The sequence below is a fragment of the Euleptes europaea genome, chromosome 10 (assembly GCF_029931775.1).
Source record: "Euleptes europaea isolate rEulEur1 chromosome 10, rEulEur1.hap1, whole genome shotgun sequence".
Taxonomy (NCBI): domain Eukaryota; kingdom Metazoa; phylum Chordata; class Lepidosauria; order Squamata; family Sphaerodactylidae; genus Euleptes; species Euleptes europaea.
In genome coordinates this window covers 38,884,776-38,904,334 of record NC_079321.1, presented here as the reverse complement: position 1 = coordinate 38,904,334, position 19,559 = coordinate 38,884,776, and the positions used below count along the sequence as shown (strand labels likewise).

Genomic DNA, 19,559 nt, shown 5'->3' with positions numbered 1-19,559 from the left:
GTGCAATCCTATGCAGAGTGACTTCAGTGGACTGAGACTAGAGTAATCAATTAGATTACACTGGATGCAGTCTGCAGAGGACTGTAGTGGTAATGTCATGGCATGGGAGAATATATTCAGAGGCTCCAAACATTTTGTTGAGGGGCAAGATAATTATGTTGAGTTCATCCAACCATATCTGTAGCTATATATACATATTCAAATGGACTCATGATATGAAGAGGGGAAACCGTCCCAGAGGTAGAACCCAGACCCTGCATTTGGAAGATTCCAGGTTACATCTCTTCATTCTCTTAGTATCAATCCTAGTTTTTAGAAGGTGTGGCTAAGGGCATGACTGGTATATAATTGGTGAGTAAAAGGTATTCTGCATATTCTCAGAGGAATCCATTCTTTCACACGGTTTAGCTGCAACAAGGTGGCTGGCAAATAATAATTAACATCAGATACCAAGCTGAATGAAACTGGGCATTTGCTTTTCTCTTCCCCCACCCCACCCCCCAGGCCCCAGCTACTGCTGTGGCAAATTCCCAACCGCAAGCAGAAGAGGCAACCCCAAAACAATGTGAACGTCATAAAGATTTTCTGCTTGTTCACATTAAAGAACGAAGAAAGATAAGACAAAGCCGAAAATGTACAGGGGGGAAATCTATGGAATAGACCAATGAAAACAAACTTGGTCTTTTAGGGTTTTTTTCAGGACAAGTGATCCTGGAGCCCCCCCTCCCCTTATTCCTTTTGAGGTTATGCAGGGGAAACTTCTTGAACACTGGGGCTTTTGCTTTTCAAATAACCGAAAGCTGGAAATTCAGAAGAAGGACATGATGGGTTTTCTAAACAACCACTGCTCCCCCATACCCTCTGTAGCTACATACAAACAATTTTAGCCTAGATCACAAATTGCAAGTTGGGGCTGGCCATGCAAACACAACCTTCCTAAAGTGTTAAATGATGTGCTCAAAAGTAACACATGATAGAGCCCTCACAGTTGTTCGCCCTTAGGCAAAAAAAACAGCAGTTCTGCCTTCAATGAATATGTGAATTAGGACTTAGGGCTGCCAGCTCCGGGTTGGGAAATACCTGGAGATTTTAGGGGTGGAGCCTGAGGAGGGCAGAGTTTGGGGAGGGGAGGGACTTCAGTGCCATAGAGTCCAATTGCCAAAGAGGCCATTTTCTCCGGGGGAACTGATCTCCGTCACCTGGAGGTCAGCTGTAATAGTGGGAGATCTTTAGCCACCACCTGAAGGTTGGTAACACTAAGACTTATGGCTGTTTCACACCTGATGTGGCAGTGCATGGATTTTGCCTGCCACCATCTATACATATGGTGGGAGATCCTGAAGCCAGTGTGGTTTAGTGGTTAGAGTGTTTGACTAGGAGGATCTGGGAGACTCAGGTTCAAAGGCCTGGTGACTAAAGGGAACCTCCACGTTCAGAGGCAGTCAACATCTGAATCCCAGTGCCAGGAGGCAACATCAGTGGAAGGCTTCAGCCTCTGGGCCCTGTTGGACCACCAGAGAAATTGTTGGCCTCTGGGTGAGACAGGATGCTGGACTAGATGAACCACTGGTCTGATCCAGCAGGGCTCTTCTTATGTTCAGTCTGCCATGGAAGCTTGCTGGGTAAACTTGGACCACTCGCACACTCTAAGCCTACCCTACCTCACAGGATTGTTGTTGGAGGCGAAGAGAACGATATAAGCCACTTTGGCTCCCCATTGGGGAGAAAGGTGGGGTATAAATGAAGTAAGGAAGGAAATAAATCCTAACGTGCACAGCAGATATGATGGGAAGCTGCAGTCAGTCCAACTCCCTAGTTTATATACTGCACACTTCTGCAACTTTGTGGCATGCCTATGTAATCCCCCATGAACTGCTTCAGCCCAGCAGAGATGGAGGGAAGGGGCTGTGGCTCAGTGGTTGAGCATCTGCTTGGCAAGAAGGAAGTCCCAGGTTCAATCCCCGGCATCCCCAGTTAAAGGGACTAGGCAAGTAGGTGATGTGAAAGACCTCTGCCTGAGACCCTGGAGAGCCACTGCCAGTCTGAGTAGACAATACTGACTTTGATGGACCAAGGGTCTGATTCAATATAAGGCAGCTTCATGAGTCTGTGAATGCAGGCTAGAGGGACAGGGAGAGTGTTTGCTTGGGAGATGTATAAGCTGCAAATTGCAGCCTGGATACTGCATTGTCTGGTTTGTTGGAACTGAATCCTTTTGAAAGAGAAATGGATGAGAAGAATCCTGCACTTTGGTGGGCGACAACTCACCGCAAAACTTTGCAACCAAGAACCAGTTGTTTAACTGAACTTAAGAGCGACTAACTGTTGCATTTTCTCTCCAGTGTTATGTTTATGTGTTCGCTACATTAATTCCGTTGCATTACTCTGTGTGGTGGAAAAGTTGAGTTAAATAATTTTTTTAAAATCAGTTTGTCTTGCAAGTTCCGTTCCTAAATTAGCCCCATAAAACCTATACAGAAAGAAGTTATACATGCATTATGTTTGGCTGGCCCATGTAAAAACAATGTCAGATTGCAGCAATTTTGCACATTCAGATCAGCGATGAAAAATCTTCCATTTATTCATAAAGGAAAGGAGTCTCACAAATTAAGAGCGCAATTCTAAAGGGGAGGGCCGAATCGGCATAGGAGCTGGCATGACCCTGAGCTGGCGTAAGTGCCTACATCCCGGGATAAGGGGCACTTATGCTGGCACGGGGCACGGCCCTGGGACGCCGCACCCCTGCATTGGGCTCCACACCAGCATTGCTACGCCGGCCACAAAATCTCAGAAGTGGGAGCCCCAGGCCAGCCTGAGGGGGTGTACCAAGGGGCACAGCTGACATTACTCAGCTTCCTAACCCCTTTCCCCCCGGGAACGCCCCCTCGAGCAGTTGCATCACTACCCCACCTCTTTTGGTGGCTTCGCCCCATTACGTTCTATGGGGGCATTTTCCCTTTTTCCCTATTACAATTACTTTTATTTTTTGCATCCAATGCCTAACTTCCTCCCCCCCCCCTCACTTTCAGGAATGGGCTGTAATGGTGGCATACACTTTACAGGACTAGAAATACAGCTGGTAAAAGGGGAAACAGCTCAGGAAAGCTCAAGTGTCAATCAGTCTGTTAGTTGAGCCGCAAAATTCCTTTTGGGGCTTGTTGTATCAGAGTGAACATACTTTTCTTTCCTGCCTGAGTGCACCTTGTGGTCAATATAGCTCTTCTGCAAAAGGTAGTAGATTCAGCGGTTTCTGGTGCAACAGCCATTTCATAAATTTTTAGTTATGCAACTCCGAATTTGGAGATAGGAGGAGACTTCGTCGAAGTAGGTGGTGTGTCTGTAAAGCAGGAACTTTACAAAACCTGAAGGCACAGTTCCTCAGTGGGAAAGAAAACTCTCTCAGCTGTGAAGAAGGTTAGTATGGAGCAAGGGGACCTCAGGTATACGGTAACCTTTTCCACCTCGAGATAATTTAACTTAGCTACTTATAGGGATGAGGGTTAACAATGAATGGAACTGTTGGTAGCCGTGTACAGATATGTTTATTTAAAAGTTTGTCTTATGCCTGCAAGTTTGCAGACCTTTGATGTGAATGAGCTGGGAAATAAATTTATTAAAGAAGCATGTTGTAGATGAGGAAGGGCAATGAGAGAAAGTATAAAATGTGGTGGAGGGGAGAAGAAGAAAAGTTTGAATTTTCGTTAATTGACAGAAACAGGGAAATGGGTGAATCTGAACGGCATGCCTGGACATTGAACTGCCACACTTGATCAAAGCCAAGTGAGAACTGCCTCCCCTGCTGTACAGAAAATCTGTGTGGGTGGGGGGTTTCTTGTGTATTATATCCCTGTGGAAGGGGTTCTCTCTTGGATCAGAAGAAATTCATTGCTGTAAAAAGCTGGTGGGAATGCACTACAACTGCAAAGGGGGAAACAGAGATTTGGGCTAGTTTACATTCTCTCCTCAAGCTTTTCAATATTACTACGTACTGCCTCCAATGCTGTTTTTAAAATTTTCCCACAAAACTGCCCTAAAGTTTTTGGTCTGCTTATGCGCATAACACCACCTGGCAATTCTATGCTGACATGACTCATCTAAAGATGAATTCACGGGAGGACAATATTAACATGGAATGTTTATCTAGTCCTTCAGTGTTCAAAACAGTTCCCACACCCAACCCTCACTACAGCTCTGTAAGAAAGGCTAAACCACTTTCCTCCAAGGTTTATGGCTGTTGTTTAAGAAGACTTAGTATGTTTTCTTGTTGTACAATGTGCATCCTGATGATACAGACATAGAGCCTGTGTGAGTGAGCAAGGGAGATAACATATCAGAGAGCATAGACCATTCATGGCGGACAGCAAGACCACAGCAGCCTTGGGAGCAGTATTCGTTGGCATGGAAATAATGACAGTCAGCAGAAGTTTCCAATCCCTGGCATCTCCAGTTGAAAAGATCAGGTGGTAGGTGATGTGAAACACCTTTCTCTGGCTGAGACGATCCCCTGGGGAGCTGCTTCCAGTCTGAGTAGACCGCACAGACCTTGATGGACCAAAGGTCTGATTCAGTATAAGGCAGCTTCATGCGTTCATGGGACACTTGGAAAGGGTAGGTGGAACTATCACTGCCCACCCCTCCCCATTTCAGATGCCATATGATTCTTCCTTAGGACTACATATCATACCATATCTTATACAATATAAACATGTTGTGGCAACAAATAACCCTGCCTCTTTACAGTTCTGAATATATTCATAGGCTGGTTTTTAAAACACTATGAGACTTTTCATGTGTCCCATGTGCTGAAATACAAAAGTGCCCCCAAAGACATCTGGTAACTTTAGACTGCGGGTCTCAAAATATTTATTGCAGGCTAAAAGTTTTGAATGAATTGTTTTTAATTGTGTCAATACACCTTTTCACATAAACTCTGTTCATCGCAATGAGTTTTTACTTCTACACATTCAAGGCAAAATGCTACCCTGGAGGGACTCTTTTCTTTCCTTCTTAACTGTGAACATGTTCCCAAAGCTACCCTCTTGCGATGTCACATAGTTGTAAATAGCCTGCCAAGTCAGGAGTAAATGCTTTTGTTGGAATAGCATCAGTGATAATTAAGTCCGTTTGCTTCTGTTAGCAAAATTATCTCCCAGTTAACCACAGCTGCTGAGCACAGTCCCCGGATCCTGATCAGAATGACCAGATACCAATTTATTTATTTATTTGGAGAATTTATACCAAGAAAGCTAGAACTCCAGTCGATTTAACTATCATGCGAAAAAGAATTGCAGCTGCCTTTCTTATTTCTGCAGAACAACTCTACATCTATTCAAATGGTAATTTGTTAATTGTTTTTATACCCTGTCTTTCCTTCATGATAGAAATTAAGGTACTACACATAAGGCTCGAAGGAGATACCCCAGTCCAAGCACTGTCCTGATCCACTTAGGCTGAGCAAGATTGCTGCATAACAGGCCTTAACAAAAACACCTGGAGCCCCTTTCTCTCTTTTGCACAACCGTGTATCCAAAAACCTCATAGTTACAAACTAGGAGCTCAGCGGAGAACTGCTACAATCAACGGGTGTTTTCTGTCTGGTCTTTCAGCATGTAGCTTGCCAGATATGTATGTGGTCTTGACTTCGTGGTGCCTTCATTGTATTACCATTTCCTGTTTTGACATTCCTAGGCCACCACCGTTTAACCACCCAAGAGACCAAGTGAGAAAAATGCAACTTGTTGTCTAGGCATGCTGCTCAGCTTCTTATTTCGGTGTAACTGTTACAGGATTCAGAGGAACAAAATAATGATATTGACCACATCGAGCATTCGAGCCAGGCTAGAACGTTGACAACCAGTTGAGCAGCTTGATGCCCTCTGTCAGTTATGTTGTAGGCTCAGTGGGTAGTCAGTAGCGCACTGCAAATGGGGACTCTACCCCACTGAAGAGCTGCCTGGAATGTAGGGTTGCCAATCTCCAGGTACTAGCTGGAGATCTCCTGCTATTACAACTGATCTCCAGCTGATAGAGATCAGCTCATCTGGAGAAAATTGCTGATTTGGCAATTGGACTCTATGGCATTGAAGTCCCTCCCTTCCCCAAACCATGCCCTCCTCAGGCTCCGCCCCTAAAACCTCCCACCAGTGGCAAAGAGGGACTTGGCAACCCTACTGGAATGAGCTAAGAAAGACACCAGGAAAATACTTAGGGCCAAACTAGATGTTCCCTAGACCCAACTCGGGTTTGCCACAGCCACACAGGGGGGAGAGCTAGCATAGTATAGTGGTTAAGAGCAGTGGTTTGGAGCAGTGGACTCTGGAGAACTGGGTTTGATTCTCCACTCCTCCACATGAGCGGCGGACGCTAATCTGGTGAACTGGGTTCGTTTCCCCACTCCTACACATGAAGCCAGCTGGGTGACCTTGGCTAGTCACAGCTCTCTCAGAGCTCTATCAGCCTCACCTACCTCACAGGGTGCCTGTTGTGAGGAGGGGAGGGGAAGGGAAGGTGATTATAAGCCGGTTTGATTCTTCCTTAAGTGGTAGAGAAAACTGGAATATAAAAACCAACTTTTCTTCTTATTATTTTTCTTCCTGCTTTCCCCTCCAAGCCTCTTTCCTGTGTGGAATCAATGCCGCGGGGGGGGGGGGGGGGGAGTAATGAATGCAATTCATCCCGTTTAGGTGTTCTCATATGCAAAGAGCTCTTTCTTTAGAGTTCCCATTACCAAAAGCCCCCCAGTATGTTTATGTGTGTTCTAAATTTGCATGATACAAAGGTCAGAAAAATGTGGTTCCAGCAACATGAGGCTCACACTTTCCATCCTCATCAGTTCTCTCTGTGGCCTCAGGAGCGGGCTCTGGGGATTCTAAATCCTACTCTTGTAAGTGATGCAAACTAACAATAACAATTTAAACGAGAAAAAATGAATAAGTATTTCTGTTAAATGTGGGCACCAAGTAGTTACATTCTTAATAAGGATACAGCAAGTATAGAAACAAAATGTCCTGTATGTCCAATGCTTCTTGGATTCTAAGGCATGTTGATCAATTTTGTTTCCAATTTGGAAACATCAAATATTGGAAAGAAATTCAAGATGTGAATTCAAACTCTTCGTTTCTTAATTAAGGCTGCCAAGCCCCCATTGGAGGCAGGGAATCCTCCACCCCCAGCCCAATTTCCCGCTGCTACTTGGGGTGCCAGTGGGGGGGGGAATACACAAAAAATGGCTATCAGGCCAACAGCATGGCACCACTTCCAGAGAAAACCCAGAAGTAACACCGTAGGTTTTGCCATAGAGTTTCTGGCACTTACTGGAAAGGCAGGAAGTCATTTCTAGGTCTTCCTTGGAAGTGACCTCACACCACCGCAGAGAGTCCCCCCCTCCATGTCTCTGTCCCCCAGTCTCCTGCTTGGTTGCCAGGCCAAGGCCTGCCTGGCAACCCTACTTTTAATCCATCTTGAATTGCAGCAAATTTGTTTGGTTTGTCTCCTAGCATTTAGTCCCAGTCATACAATAAGAAGTTCAGATATGTACAACTGGCAGTGTTCTTTTGAATGGTAATATATTTACAGAATAATAAGGGCATGGCAATGTCTAATCCATCCATTTTGAAGAACAATGTGTATCTTGGTGGGTCATGTCAGCAGGCTTTGGATTAAGTGTCTAAATTTCACCAAGTCTATGTGCTCTAGTAGCTATGACTCAACCAGACTCTGTTTACTTTCTTCACAGCAACGCCCAGAGTTCTGCTCTTTTCTCTCCATAATCCCCTTTTGTATCATTAAAAGCTCTATGAATTGAGGGAGTTCCACATAGTTCTGACCTGTTCATTATAGGCTAGCTGTTGGTTTATAAATAATCCACCTTTAGTCTCAGCAAGAAAGGGAGACTATAGGTGAAGTAAGTAAATTAATGAAAAACAATTTAATCAGAGAATAATTACAATTCTTACCAATATTATACAGTGATTGTGAAGGTATAATGAGATTCATTATTACATATAATTCTGAATTGGGCTCCAGAATGTAGATAAGAACATCCATACAATAGGGCCAGGGAAATACAGGGAGGATGGTTCTGCAAGCTTGGGAGAAGTCCAAGGTTTGCGGAAAAAACTGAAATAAAAAAAGAGAGAAATGCAGTGGGTTTAAAAAAAAAACAACCAGTATTGCAGAAGTAATGTTTGGAGCTTTAAGAAAACTATGCCACTGAGATCTAAGGGGGCCACACTCTGAGATCTTGGTGGCCAACATTGCTGAGGTTTCTACACCTCAGTTAGTGTTAATGAAGGGAGGGGGACAAACTAAAAAGGCTAAAAAAAATAGGAGTAAGGAAACGTAAAGCAAGAGGAGAAGGAGCAAAAAAAGGAAAAAGGAAAAACTGAAGATGGGGAAGGGGAACAGAAAAATAAGGGAGCGAAGAGAGAAAGCAAGAGACGGGGCTGGAGGAGAAATAGAACAAGGTGGGTAGGTGGATGGTAGGATGATGAGATCCTTACAGACGTTCTCAACCCTGTATTTCCTTCTAGTCTGTCAGACCTCTCCTTGGAAATGGTCCTGAAGGAATTAAAACATTCTGGGTGAAATGTGGATTTCATTTCAACTCTATCCTTAGTGCTTATTTTTAAAATATGTGAATAGTCAACTTTCTCCATGTCTGCATGGAGAGGGATCTCCATAGGATGGTGCTACTTAAACTGTAGGCCACAGCTATTTTGCAAGGAAGTCAGAAGGCCAGAAGGGATGAGGAGGAACGTGGTGAGCTGAGACAAGACACTGTAGAAAGCTGAAAGGCAGATTTGGTTTTGCGACTGCATACTTTGTGACGTGGCCATGAAATACAGCTTGTTGCTCACAAATGCTATGTCTTGATCAATACTCAATATGAAAAAAAAAATACCATTAAGTGTTAACTGCTTTGAATTTCCAGCACTTTCTGTTGGGGAAGGAGAAAGTAGCGTGGAATTATTCTGCAAGTGGGTCTCAAGTAAGTTTAGAAGTGTGTTCGACTTGAAAAAGTCTGAGAACCGCTGCCACAGGGAATAGCAGAACATCCTTTCTCCCACCTCCATATTGCTATGCAGGCAGACACCAATAATGCAGATACGCATTCTTTCACCAAACACATTAGGTGGGCTGGGTGGGAATACCAGAGGGGTGCACGAGGCTTTCTTTCCCAGTAGGACCTGCTGCACACAGCTTAGCAGGCAGGGGTTGCCAGGTCCCCCCTTCGCCACCGACGGGAGGTTTTTGGGGCACAGCCTGAGAAGGGCAGGGTTTGGGGAGGGGAGGGACTTCAATGCCATAGAGTCCAATGGCCAAAGCGGCCATTTTCTGCAGGCGATCTGATTTCTATTGGCTGGAGATTAGTTGTAATAGCAGGAGACCTCCAGCTATTACTTGGAAGTTGGCAACCCTACTAGCAGGGGAGAAACAGAGCTGTTCTTGCAAGTTCTTACTTTTTCCCCTGCATGAAATGTACCTTCCAGTCATCCAATGTTTGTTGCAATCAAGTCTTTGAAAATTCTACCAATGGCTTTTCCTATTGTAACTACATTTTCCAGTCTTACGTACTAATATTTTCCCATAGTTAATCAAAGTTTTCAGCAAGAAATATAAGTTTTCATCATTATATATTATTTTGTTGTTGTTGTTGTTTTTAAAAAATACTGATTTAGATTAAATTTCAGGATTATCCTTTGCATTATACAAACCAGGAAATCATCAGCTCAGAAGCATCATGTCTGGGAAACCCAAACTTACCTACTTTAATGGCAGAGGGCGCATGGAATCCATCCGGTGGCTGTTGGCAGCAGCTGGAGTTGAGGTTAGTTGTGGTTTTCTTTTAAAAAAACAAACCCAAAGTGAAATCAGTATTCTTGTTTGCTCTGAAATGTGAACTGTGGATTGCCCATTTCACAGCTCACATTCTTAACTATGTAAAAAACGTAGCTGTAAAAAAACCTACATGAAATGTGTGTGTGTGTGTAAAGTGCCGTCAAGTCGCAGCCGACTTATGGCGACCCCTTTTTGGGGGGTTTTCATGGCAAGAGACTAACAGAGGTGGTTTGCCAGTGCCTTCCTCTGCACAGCAACCCTGGACTTCCTTGGTGGTCTCCCATCCAAATACTAACCAGGGCTGACCCTGCTTAGCTTCTGAGATCTGACGAGATCAGGCTAGCAATGTAAGGATATATAATTTCTCTCACCATTTTTTTAAACAGTTTTGTGAAGAATTTTTGGAAACAAAAGAACAGCTTTTGAAGCTAATCAAAGGTAAACTTTATCTGTACTGTAGCACTAAATGGGGGGGGGGGGCAGAGGGATGGTTTCCTTTCATATTAGGCCAGACTCAGTTTAGCCTGAGGTCAATCCACTATCAGGAATTCATCAACTTGGAAGCATGATGTCTCTGTAGAAACCATGTACTAACAAGCCTGAATTATTAGACATTAACACTTTGAAATAATTACTGCCAGTTATCAGTCATTTCCAAGAATAGCGTTTCTTTAAATTAAATGAAAAACTTTAATTAATGTGGCCTATTTCAAGACATCTTGCCTTCAAAAAAGTCACCGTTTATTCACGTTGCGTAATTGTGTGCACTGTAGTGGTTAGTATGGCGGGAGACTTCCTGCCAGCAACGCCCACTTCCTACTGCCACATCATCAGCTAGTGGAAGAAAAATCAATTAAAAATCACTGTGGTCACAACAGTGTAATGTCACTTCTGGGCAAAACCCGGAAGTGGCATCCTGACACTCAAGGAGTTTCTAGTGATTCCTAGAGCCGCATGACGAGGTTTTCCCTGAAAGTGACTTCTCACCGATAGCATCCTCATGTGATAAACCATTTGATAAGTGTTTCTTATTTGTGTTCTTTCTGATTAAGTTTGCTATTTAAATTATTTGCAGTTAGTGGAATCAACTGTCTTTTCAGATGAAAAGTCATATTACCGCACTAAGTATTCCCAGCAATGTATCAAGGGTTTGGAAATGTTATAAAAAATTCTGTTCGCACTTTCAATGTATTCCCACCAATGTATTAAGAGTTTGAAACTGTTATAAAAAATACTGTTCGCACTTTGTTTGGCCCCTTTAGCTGTGAAGACGTCTTCCAACCATTTTTTAGCCGTGGCATCCAAAAACCCTTTTAAAGCGATGTTTGTTATAACATTTCCAAACTCTTGATACATCGCTGGGAATACCTAGTGCGGTAACAGCTTTAGTTTGCAGGAGGTGTTATTTGTTATAAAGCATGTCTCTCTGACTTCTCATAGTAAAAAGACCTGGTTTAATCTCTTTGACTAAGACGACAACTTACTCTGGAGCAGCCCTGTTGACTTGAATGGGACATTATTTAGAAAATGGGTTAATAGCATTCAGCTGTAACCTACCCTTCCTAAAATGTTTTTCTTGGCGTACTGCCTTTTTGGGTGGATGAATATACTGTGAATCCAGGCTCTGCCTTTAAAAGGGCCTGAACAAGTAGAAATTTGCCCAGATAAAAAGGTGCTTTGGATTATAGGGATGCCACAGATAATCCCCTTCCCCATTATAGTGAGTAGATTTTAAATGGGCCTGAAAAGTTGTTCCTTTCAATGCGAGAAGCAGCAACACATTCTAAACTATTCTGAACTACACCTACTCCCCTTTGCTTGGGGCTAGGAGCAGTGCTCAAATTATAATTAGTGATGGGACCCCTTAATTATTCTTTTGGAAGTCTCCAGTGTGCCATGTTTTGCTCCCTTTTTCTATTTAAGAGCACCATAGGATGACCCTTTGCCTGATTCTCTCTGCCTTGACCATTTCCACACAGGTTATTTACTCCAGGTATGATGCTGTTAGGAAGCATCCCCCTCCTGCTTCCCAGCAGTATTTTGGTGCATGTGTACCTCCTGGGGGATTCCCTGGCTTCCCCCCCCCCCCAAAAAAAATTCAAACCTGATTTGTTCCAAAATTTTGGAAAAGATTGCAGCAAAGCCTGGGCGACTACTGTGCAGGTAGGAAAAGTTGGATTTTCCCCATCCTACCCACATGGTTGCCATTTCCCCTGCCTATCCCCCAATGGACATTTCCTACCCCTGTTAGCAGGATCTTTTTTGTTGACTGAATATCGTTATAGCAATACAGTGTTATAATAATACGTGTAACAGGTTATCTGAATTCCCAGCTTTCATTTTTTAAAACGTTTAGTCTATAGCATCTTTCATTGCAGAGATAGAAAGGCACAGAGAGGAAAGGCACATTTTGGCAACAGAAGGTGTGAGAGACTTTTCCAAAAAATGAAAGCTGGGGATTCAAAGAACGTTACACAAATCATTATAATATTATAATGATATTTAGTTTTTAAAAATAAGTCTTGATAGAGCTATAATGCCTTCCTCGAGCAGTGACTATGCTAGCCTGTATTCCCGCAATTTTTAATTTATTTATACAACATTTATATGCTGTCTTTCAACCTAAAATAGAGTCCCCAAGGCAGTAAAAACATACAAACATACCAACAAACCAACCATGGAGGAGGGACAATGAAAGTTTTCTCAGGGTACACCAAATGAAACAGAAAAATCTTCATCTGCTGGCAGAAGACAATAACCAAGGGAGACAGACAAATCTCCCTGGGAAGGGAGTTCCAAAGTTTTGGCACCCCAACCAAGAAGGCCCTTTCTTGGGTTGCCATGCGCCTAGCCACAGATGGTGGGGGCACCCGAAGTAAGGCCTCTGAAGATGACCAGAGTTAATTAATTAATTATGAGAATCACTGTTTTTATCGTTTCATGGCGATTAATCTGTTGTGACCTGCCCCGAGTCCAGCCTTGGCTGGGGATTAGAGGGTGGGCTAGAAATAAAATCAAATAAATAAATCCAGAGAGCTATATCCTCTCTGGAGAAAGGGTTTTTATCCTACCCTCTGTAAGCATAAACCCTATCTCCAAACATCCACTGCTATAGCCTGATTGCACACAAGACAAACTCTGAGACAAAGACCACTGCAGTCTTGCTCACCAAAGGCTTAGACCCAGTCTTATCTGAGCTGACAATCGAATAGCCTTTTCTCTCTCACTCCCCCCTCCCCTCTGTCTTCTTCAGCCATCCAAAAACCCTTATTAGCTTCTCTGCACACATGCCAAACACATAGAGGGTGACTGATAGAAAGGGGCAGGAGCTTTGTCCCTGAGTGAAAAACACCCCAGTGTGTAGAAGCATAGGGGCAGGCAGCTGTACCTCAGGCGGTAACACAGGTGAACCGGGGTAGAGAAACCACAGCAGTGCAGATTAGAACAGACTGTCCTCCTCAGCCAGGTACATAGCTACAGAAAGACGTGGTGGAGATGCAGGTAGGAAGTGGGTCTTGAATAAAAGGCAATCATGCCTCCCTGGAGGCATGGAGATTTCTAAAACGGCAGCTAAGGGGGCCTATCACAAGGGGTAGGAGTCCGGAAGTCATTGACATTCCTGTAATTCAGAGAGCAATCCTAAATAGGATGACTCAGAATCCGCCTCGGGATTCTATACACTGGCACTTAACTCCCAGCAAAGGGCTCTTAGGATTGTTCTGTCAAGCATCGTCAGTGAGGAAACTTGAGTCTTATTCTCTGACGCTGGAACATTTGCTTCTCTGTTAGGCGCATAGTCAGTGCATGAGATGTACAGCTCAAAATTCATTTTATGGTGGGATATAATTAAAAGGTGTCTAATTACATTAGATTTGGGCAAATTTAGCCTGGCTGTTTGGTTTCTGGGAGAAGGTGAAGCATACGTGCACTTGAACTACGGTTAGATCTTGTTGCATTTCCTGAATTCCACAGAAATACCCTATCACAATACAGGACTGATCAATAATGCTTTTTCCTCCTTTTCTACAGATGGGCTTTTGCTGTTTGATCAAGTCCCATTAGTGGAGATGGATGGGCTGAAGCTGGTCCAAACAAAGGCTATTCTCAACTACATAGCGGGGAAATACAACCTCCATGGGAAAGACCTGAAAGAAAGGGCACGGTATTGTATCATGATTCCTCTTCCTATCGCTTACATTTAAGACAGTTAACATTACAGCATTCACATCTGCTCCTCAGTGAGCATTAAGTAGGAATGTGAAGCAGCTGCTATTTGCCCCATATGTACTGATGAGGCACATATAGATTTTCCCAACAGGGCAAATAGTAGCCATTTCAGGTCAGGGAATGTATGTTAGGTCCACAAATCCTTGGGAATGGCATTCTGAACATGCTAGAAGAGCTGTGAGGGGCTCTGTTTACCATGCTGTGGGGTGCCACAGTTTACCACAGTGAAGAAAACAGCCCCTCACCGGCAGCTGATTTGGCTTGGGGGAATAGTGTTGGAGGACAGGCCAAATCCCCTCCCCGCCCTGCGCTGCCCTTCCAAACTGATTCAGGCCCCAGAGCACTTGGAGATGTCAGCTTCCCAATGTTACATGGAATTGCAAGTCAAGTCGGATCCCCAACCTGCCTTCTGTCCAGCCCGCAGTTTAACCTCCTTCACTGGGTTTTGTGTGTGTGTGTGTGTGTGCGCGCGCGCGCAAATGTTAGATAATGTATGCTGCCCTAATAATAAATAAAAATAAAAACCAGAGGTTTATCAATACCATTGCCAACCTCCTTCACAGGGTGGGTTTTGTTTGTTTGTTTGGCAACCCTATTTATCAACCAGGTGTTCTAACAGGAACAACTTTTTTAAAGTTCAAGGTCTCGGAAGAAATGAACTGGAGTGTAGTTTCCTTATATGCATTGACAGACTGCTGAGTTACATCCTTTTAAGCGCATTGACTTCAATGGACTCAGAAGGGTGTAACTCTGCTTAAGACTGAACTGTTAGGCCTTTAATTTGAACAGTCTAATAGATGCTAAAATGTACCTTTCTCCACTAAGTAGTCAAACTTTTTAATAAGCTGCAGTTCAGAATGCTTGACTTTATTCTCCCTCTCTTGTGCACCCAGAATTGACATGTATGTGGATGGCACTATGGATTTAATGGGAATGTTTTTAATGTATCCGTTCTCTCCACCGGAGCAAAAAGAAGCTCAGCTTGCCTCTATTCTTGAGAAGGCCACAACCAGATACTTACCAGTCTATGAAAAGGTGCGTCACAGTGATTTCTGCTATGTACTCTGCACATTACTTTGGGCAAATGTGTTAGCTCATTTTGAACATCAGGTTTGTTTCACTGTGTGCTGGAACTCAGACAAGATAGGTTGAGCTGAGATCTGACCATGTGACAGCGCAATCCTGTCAAAATAACATTCTCAGCCGTGGAAGCTTGTTTGGTGACAGCCATGCTCTCTCGGTCTAACCTGCCTGGCAGGGTTGTTGTGAATCTAAAATGGAGCATAGAATGATGTAAGCCGCTTTAGGTACCCATGTTTCTTAATGACTGCTCAAGTAGACTGAATCCACATATTAGATATTATGCTATCATAACCATTTACAGCCTGGATTTTCTTATCCAGACAAATGCAATACCCAATAATGTGCAGATCCACCCATAGCTTCTTCTGTGTGAATAAGCTTCAAAATCTTTGTACTTCAAGACCCTGGCATCTTCTACACTGCAGCCCTGATCTGTATTTCCCCCGCTGATCTGTATTTTCCCTGCCTCTGGGGCACCTCTGTTGACAGCGCTGTCGGGCGGTCGTTCAACACTTCCTTTTTTAATGTAGAACTTCCCCATGTGTACATTGTACTTTAGTTTTAGAGCTGATTTATTATTTGGCAGGGAGGGTTTTTTTTGTTTGTTTTTTTGTTTTGTTTTGCATTTTTGTGGAGCAATGGGGCAATTTAACACCCACATTGATCCCCATCGGCTTACGTAGTTACCACGCCCAAAGCCCACCAGAGAATCATGCCTGCATGATTGGTTAGCTGTTTTCCTGCATTAGACTGGTTGTTTTGATTGGCTGTGCTGCCCTTTCTCCCCTTTTGAATTAAGGCCAGTAAGTAAAGAATTCAGCATAACTGTGATTATGGCTGATAGCAGGGCTAAGAGAATATTACTTTGTAAGGTTATTGTTGAGGTTCGTCAAAGCACCCTTACACTGGTCCTGTTCTGTTATCAGTACAGAGTTTTGCTGTGTTTGTGCTCCATTCATTATTACTATGCACTGATTTTACACCTCTTTTGGCCAGCGGAAGTTGGGGCTGTAGTCTTGGCTCACCTGCTAACAAGGGGCTTGTCCAGCTGCCTCCCTGCCCTTCCCCTTTCCTCCTTTTCAAGCCAGAAGAATCCTCCAATGTCTGCGGATGCAGAATAAAGAGAGCCGACACCAGAGCTGGGATAATCAAAGGGCCAACTTCATGTTTACTGCGCAAGAGGGATCTGCAACGCGCACAAGCCCCCCCCCCCCCCAAAAAAAACCCAGAGCTAATTGCAGCGTGGGCAGTAGTTGGGATGCAGAAGAGTCAGGCCTCCTCCACCCTGGCTCGGAGCTGTCACGTGGGGTACGGCTCATGCTCCTCCTTGCCAAGTCTTCTTTAGTGATCGAGGGAAGTGTGCCACATCCAGTCTCCCAAGCCACGAGATCTGTAGGTCAAGAATAGCAGCACCCCTCAAAGAGCTCCTGTCCCAGGCCACTGCAAGGCACCAAGGCCTCAGGCTTCTGGTCTGAGCGTTACCCCTTCAGTTTCTAGACTGATGCCCGAGGGTGCTCACCTGAGTTGTACCATGTACCACTGAAGCCACATTTTCCCGCACTGCTCCCATGTGCCACTATCACTTTCAGAGTAGGGTAGGTGAACCTCCCCCAACCCCCACAGCTTGTTGCCAATTGTGACAGAGGGGTAAAAAATTCCTACCTGGCCCCCAGATGGGCAACCAGCTTGCACCTGCTCTGAAACAGAGGGAGGGAGGGTGTCTCCTGAGTTCACTTCCAAAGATGGAGGAACAGCCAGATGCAGCCCCTATATGCCCTTTCCCTTGGCCCAGTTTCTCTTCCCATGTCAGGCTCAAAGATAAATGGAGACTTGTTTTTTGTTCCCGCCACTGGCAGCCAAAACATGCTCCTCCCCTCACTTCATTGAAGAAGGGATGGGGCGGCCTTCTGGGAGCACCAGGGCTTTTCATTAAAGCCTTAGAAGCTGATCCATAACCAGCAAAGTGAGATGACAAGAGTTTGGAGTGAATAGTGCAACACTAAGCAGAATTATATCCTTCTGCATACATTGGGTGCCCTGACCTGGACAGCCCAGGCTACGCTAATCTCATCAAATCTTAGAAGCCCTTGTCAGTGTATGGATTGGAGACCACCAAGGAATACCAGGGTTATGATGCAGAGGCAAGCAATGGCAAACCAACTCTCTGAATATCTCATGCCTTGAAAATCCTATGGGGTCACCATAAGTTGGCTGTGACTTGACGGCAAAAATAAATAAATCCATTGGGTATAATTCTGCTTAGGGTGGCACTGTAAACTTGGTAGTGCTGATCCTGGTATTTCTGACCACAGAGAAGTAGCATGGAGGTCATACTATCTATCATGATTAATTGGGTTTGGAAATTCTCTTTCAGAGACGTTAGTGACTGCTTGTTCCCTCACTGGTTTCTGCGTTTTCCAGTTTGCAACACCTGCTATGCAGCTATGAATTCTCATAAGCAGAGATCCACCTGTCTAATATAAGCTGTCTTGAGGCCACATAATGGGAAAAGGTGGTCTAGAAAAAAACACTACATATAAGGCACTCAAGGACACTACATGGATGGCTGTGGTACATGTGACATCTGAAGCTTGTCCTAGATTTGCAATGGTGTTATTTACCCAACTTACATTTTACCCACACTAATGGCATTTTTGTCCTTTTCTAGGCATTGAAACAGCATGGACAGAAATTTCTTGTTGGTAATTGCTTGAGCTGGGCAGATGTACAACTACTTGAAGCAATTTTAATGTTAGAAGAGAAAAAATCTGATATTCTTTCGCAGTTTCCTCAACTGCAGGTAATCTGTCAATATATCTAATTCTCAACATGGCCAAGGCTGTGGATACTTACATCGGGAGATTGGAGCCATGAACAGGCAAGACAGAGCTTTCTACAAACCTGAGAAAAGGTCCAAGTTTGCAGAAAATTCTGAAATGTAAAAAAAAAAATTGAAGAGTTTGTTTTTATACCCTGGTTTTCTCTGCCTTTAAGGAGTCTCAGACCAGCTTACAATTGCCTTCCTCTCCCCATAACAGACACCTTGTGAGGTGGGTGGGACTGAGAGAGTTCATAGAGAACTGCGACTAGCCCAAGGTCATCCTGCAGGCTTCATGTGTTGGAGTGGGGAAACAACCCTGGTTCACTAGATTAGTCTGCTACTCATGTAGAGAAGTGAGGAATCAATCCCGAGTCTCCACCTTGCTTGCAAAGACTCCAGGCGGATTACAAAATCCAAAACCCGATAATACAATGAAAACCATAAGTACAATTAAAAAACAACAACAATACATGCAATTTAAAAAACCTATCTTTGTCACTATTGTTTTGACAAGAGTATTGCCTTTAGAGGTCAGCCAGTGTTGGTTTGAAGCTGGTTTGCACTAGCTAGGGTTTGGTGTTACATCTATATCAAAATGAACATAGCACATCCTTTTGAATGAATCCAGTCCACAGAAAAGCAAGAGTGGGATGGGGGTGGGGAAGCAGTGATGGGGGAAGGAGGGAGAGTGAGAATTCTTGTAATGCATGAATGAGTTTTGCATGCATTCAGGAATGCCGTAATAAAAAAGACAGTCAAATTACTGAGGAAATTACAGCAGAGGCTGCTAAATAAGGAAGGAATGCCCTGTGTGGTTGCCACAGCCAAGATGAGCATAGAAGTCTCCGAACAGGTTTGCCTTCTGCTACCCCTACAATGACAGGACAGCACTTGAAGCAACACATGGCCAGCAGTAGTGCAAGCCAGAACTTTTAAAGAAAGCATCCAGGGATTAGGCCATTGTGACTCTTCTTCTGTCCTGCAAAGTGACAAAAATCTTCTGTCCTCATGTGACAAAATTCAGCTGCTTTTCCCAGCACTGTAGTTGACAAGAGAGTCTGAATCTGTTGACATTTGTCATGCAGCTGTTTAAGGCACAAAACACTTCTCTCTAAAATGGAGGTGGGGACTGTAATTAATTTGTCTTTAAGACTAGGCTAGAAATCAGGAGTGATACATGCAGGAACACTGTGACCATGAGACAAATTGATACCATTTTATTAGCACATTTTGGGGAATTCTTCCTTAGCACGGATGGGCCCTATCCAGATTATGTTTCCACACCAGTTCAGTGATGCCATGCCCTTTGGGAAGGACACAGTTTTAGTTATTATTTATTATTAATGTATTTATACCCAGCCTTTCCTCTTGGTTGAAAGCAGCTATTGGGATAATAAGCAAGCTACTGGGAGCAGCCACATGGTGAAAGCTTATACACATTGCTCAACTGCCAGGGAACAACTGTGGAAAAATGGGCAGTGAGAACATATACCGGAGACTGTGTAAGGGGCGGGGGGTTAGTCATTGCTGATGATTGCTGGATTGGGCCCAAGGATATTGTGGTATGTTCAGTTCCGATATCTGAGAA

The 19,559-nt window shown here is 43.9% G+C and overlaps 1 protein-coding gene across 2 annotated transcripts in view; it reads left to right on the top strand.

Annotated features, from left to right (window-relative positions):
• Positions 1 to 19,559, top strand: part of LOC130484002 (glutathione S-transferase 3-like) — a 99,652-nt gene that overhangs the window by 79,700 nt on the left and 393 nt on the right. Inside the window, exons 1-5 of one of the 2 annotated variants that reach the window (XM_056856916.1) lie at positions 9,724 to 9,829; positions 10,227 to 10,278; positions 13,870 to 14,002; positions 14,961 to 15,102; positions 17,819 to 17,950. In XM_056856916.1, the coding sequence (XP_056712894.1) occupies positions 9,743 to 9,829; positions 10,227 to 10,278; positions 13,870 to 14,002; positions 14,961 to 15,102; positions 17,819 to 17,950 (546 nt within the window). In that variant the 5' untranslated portion in view covers positions 9,724 to 9,742. Of the gene's footprint in view, positions 1 to 9,723; positions 9,830 to 10,226; positions 10,279 to 13,869; positions 14,003 to 14,960; positions 15,103 to 17,818; positions 17,951 to 19,559 lie in introns of those variants that run through there. The other variant, XM_056856917.1, reaches the window with a different exon arrangement.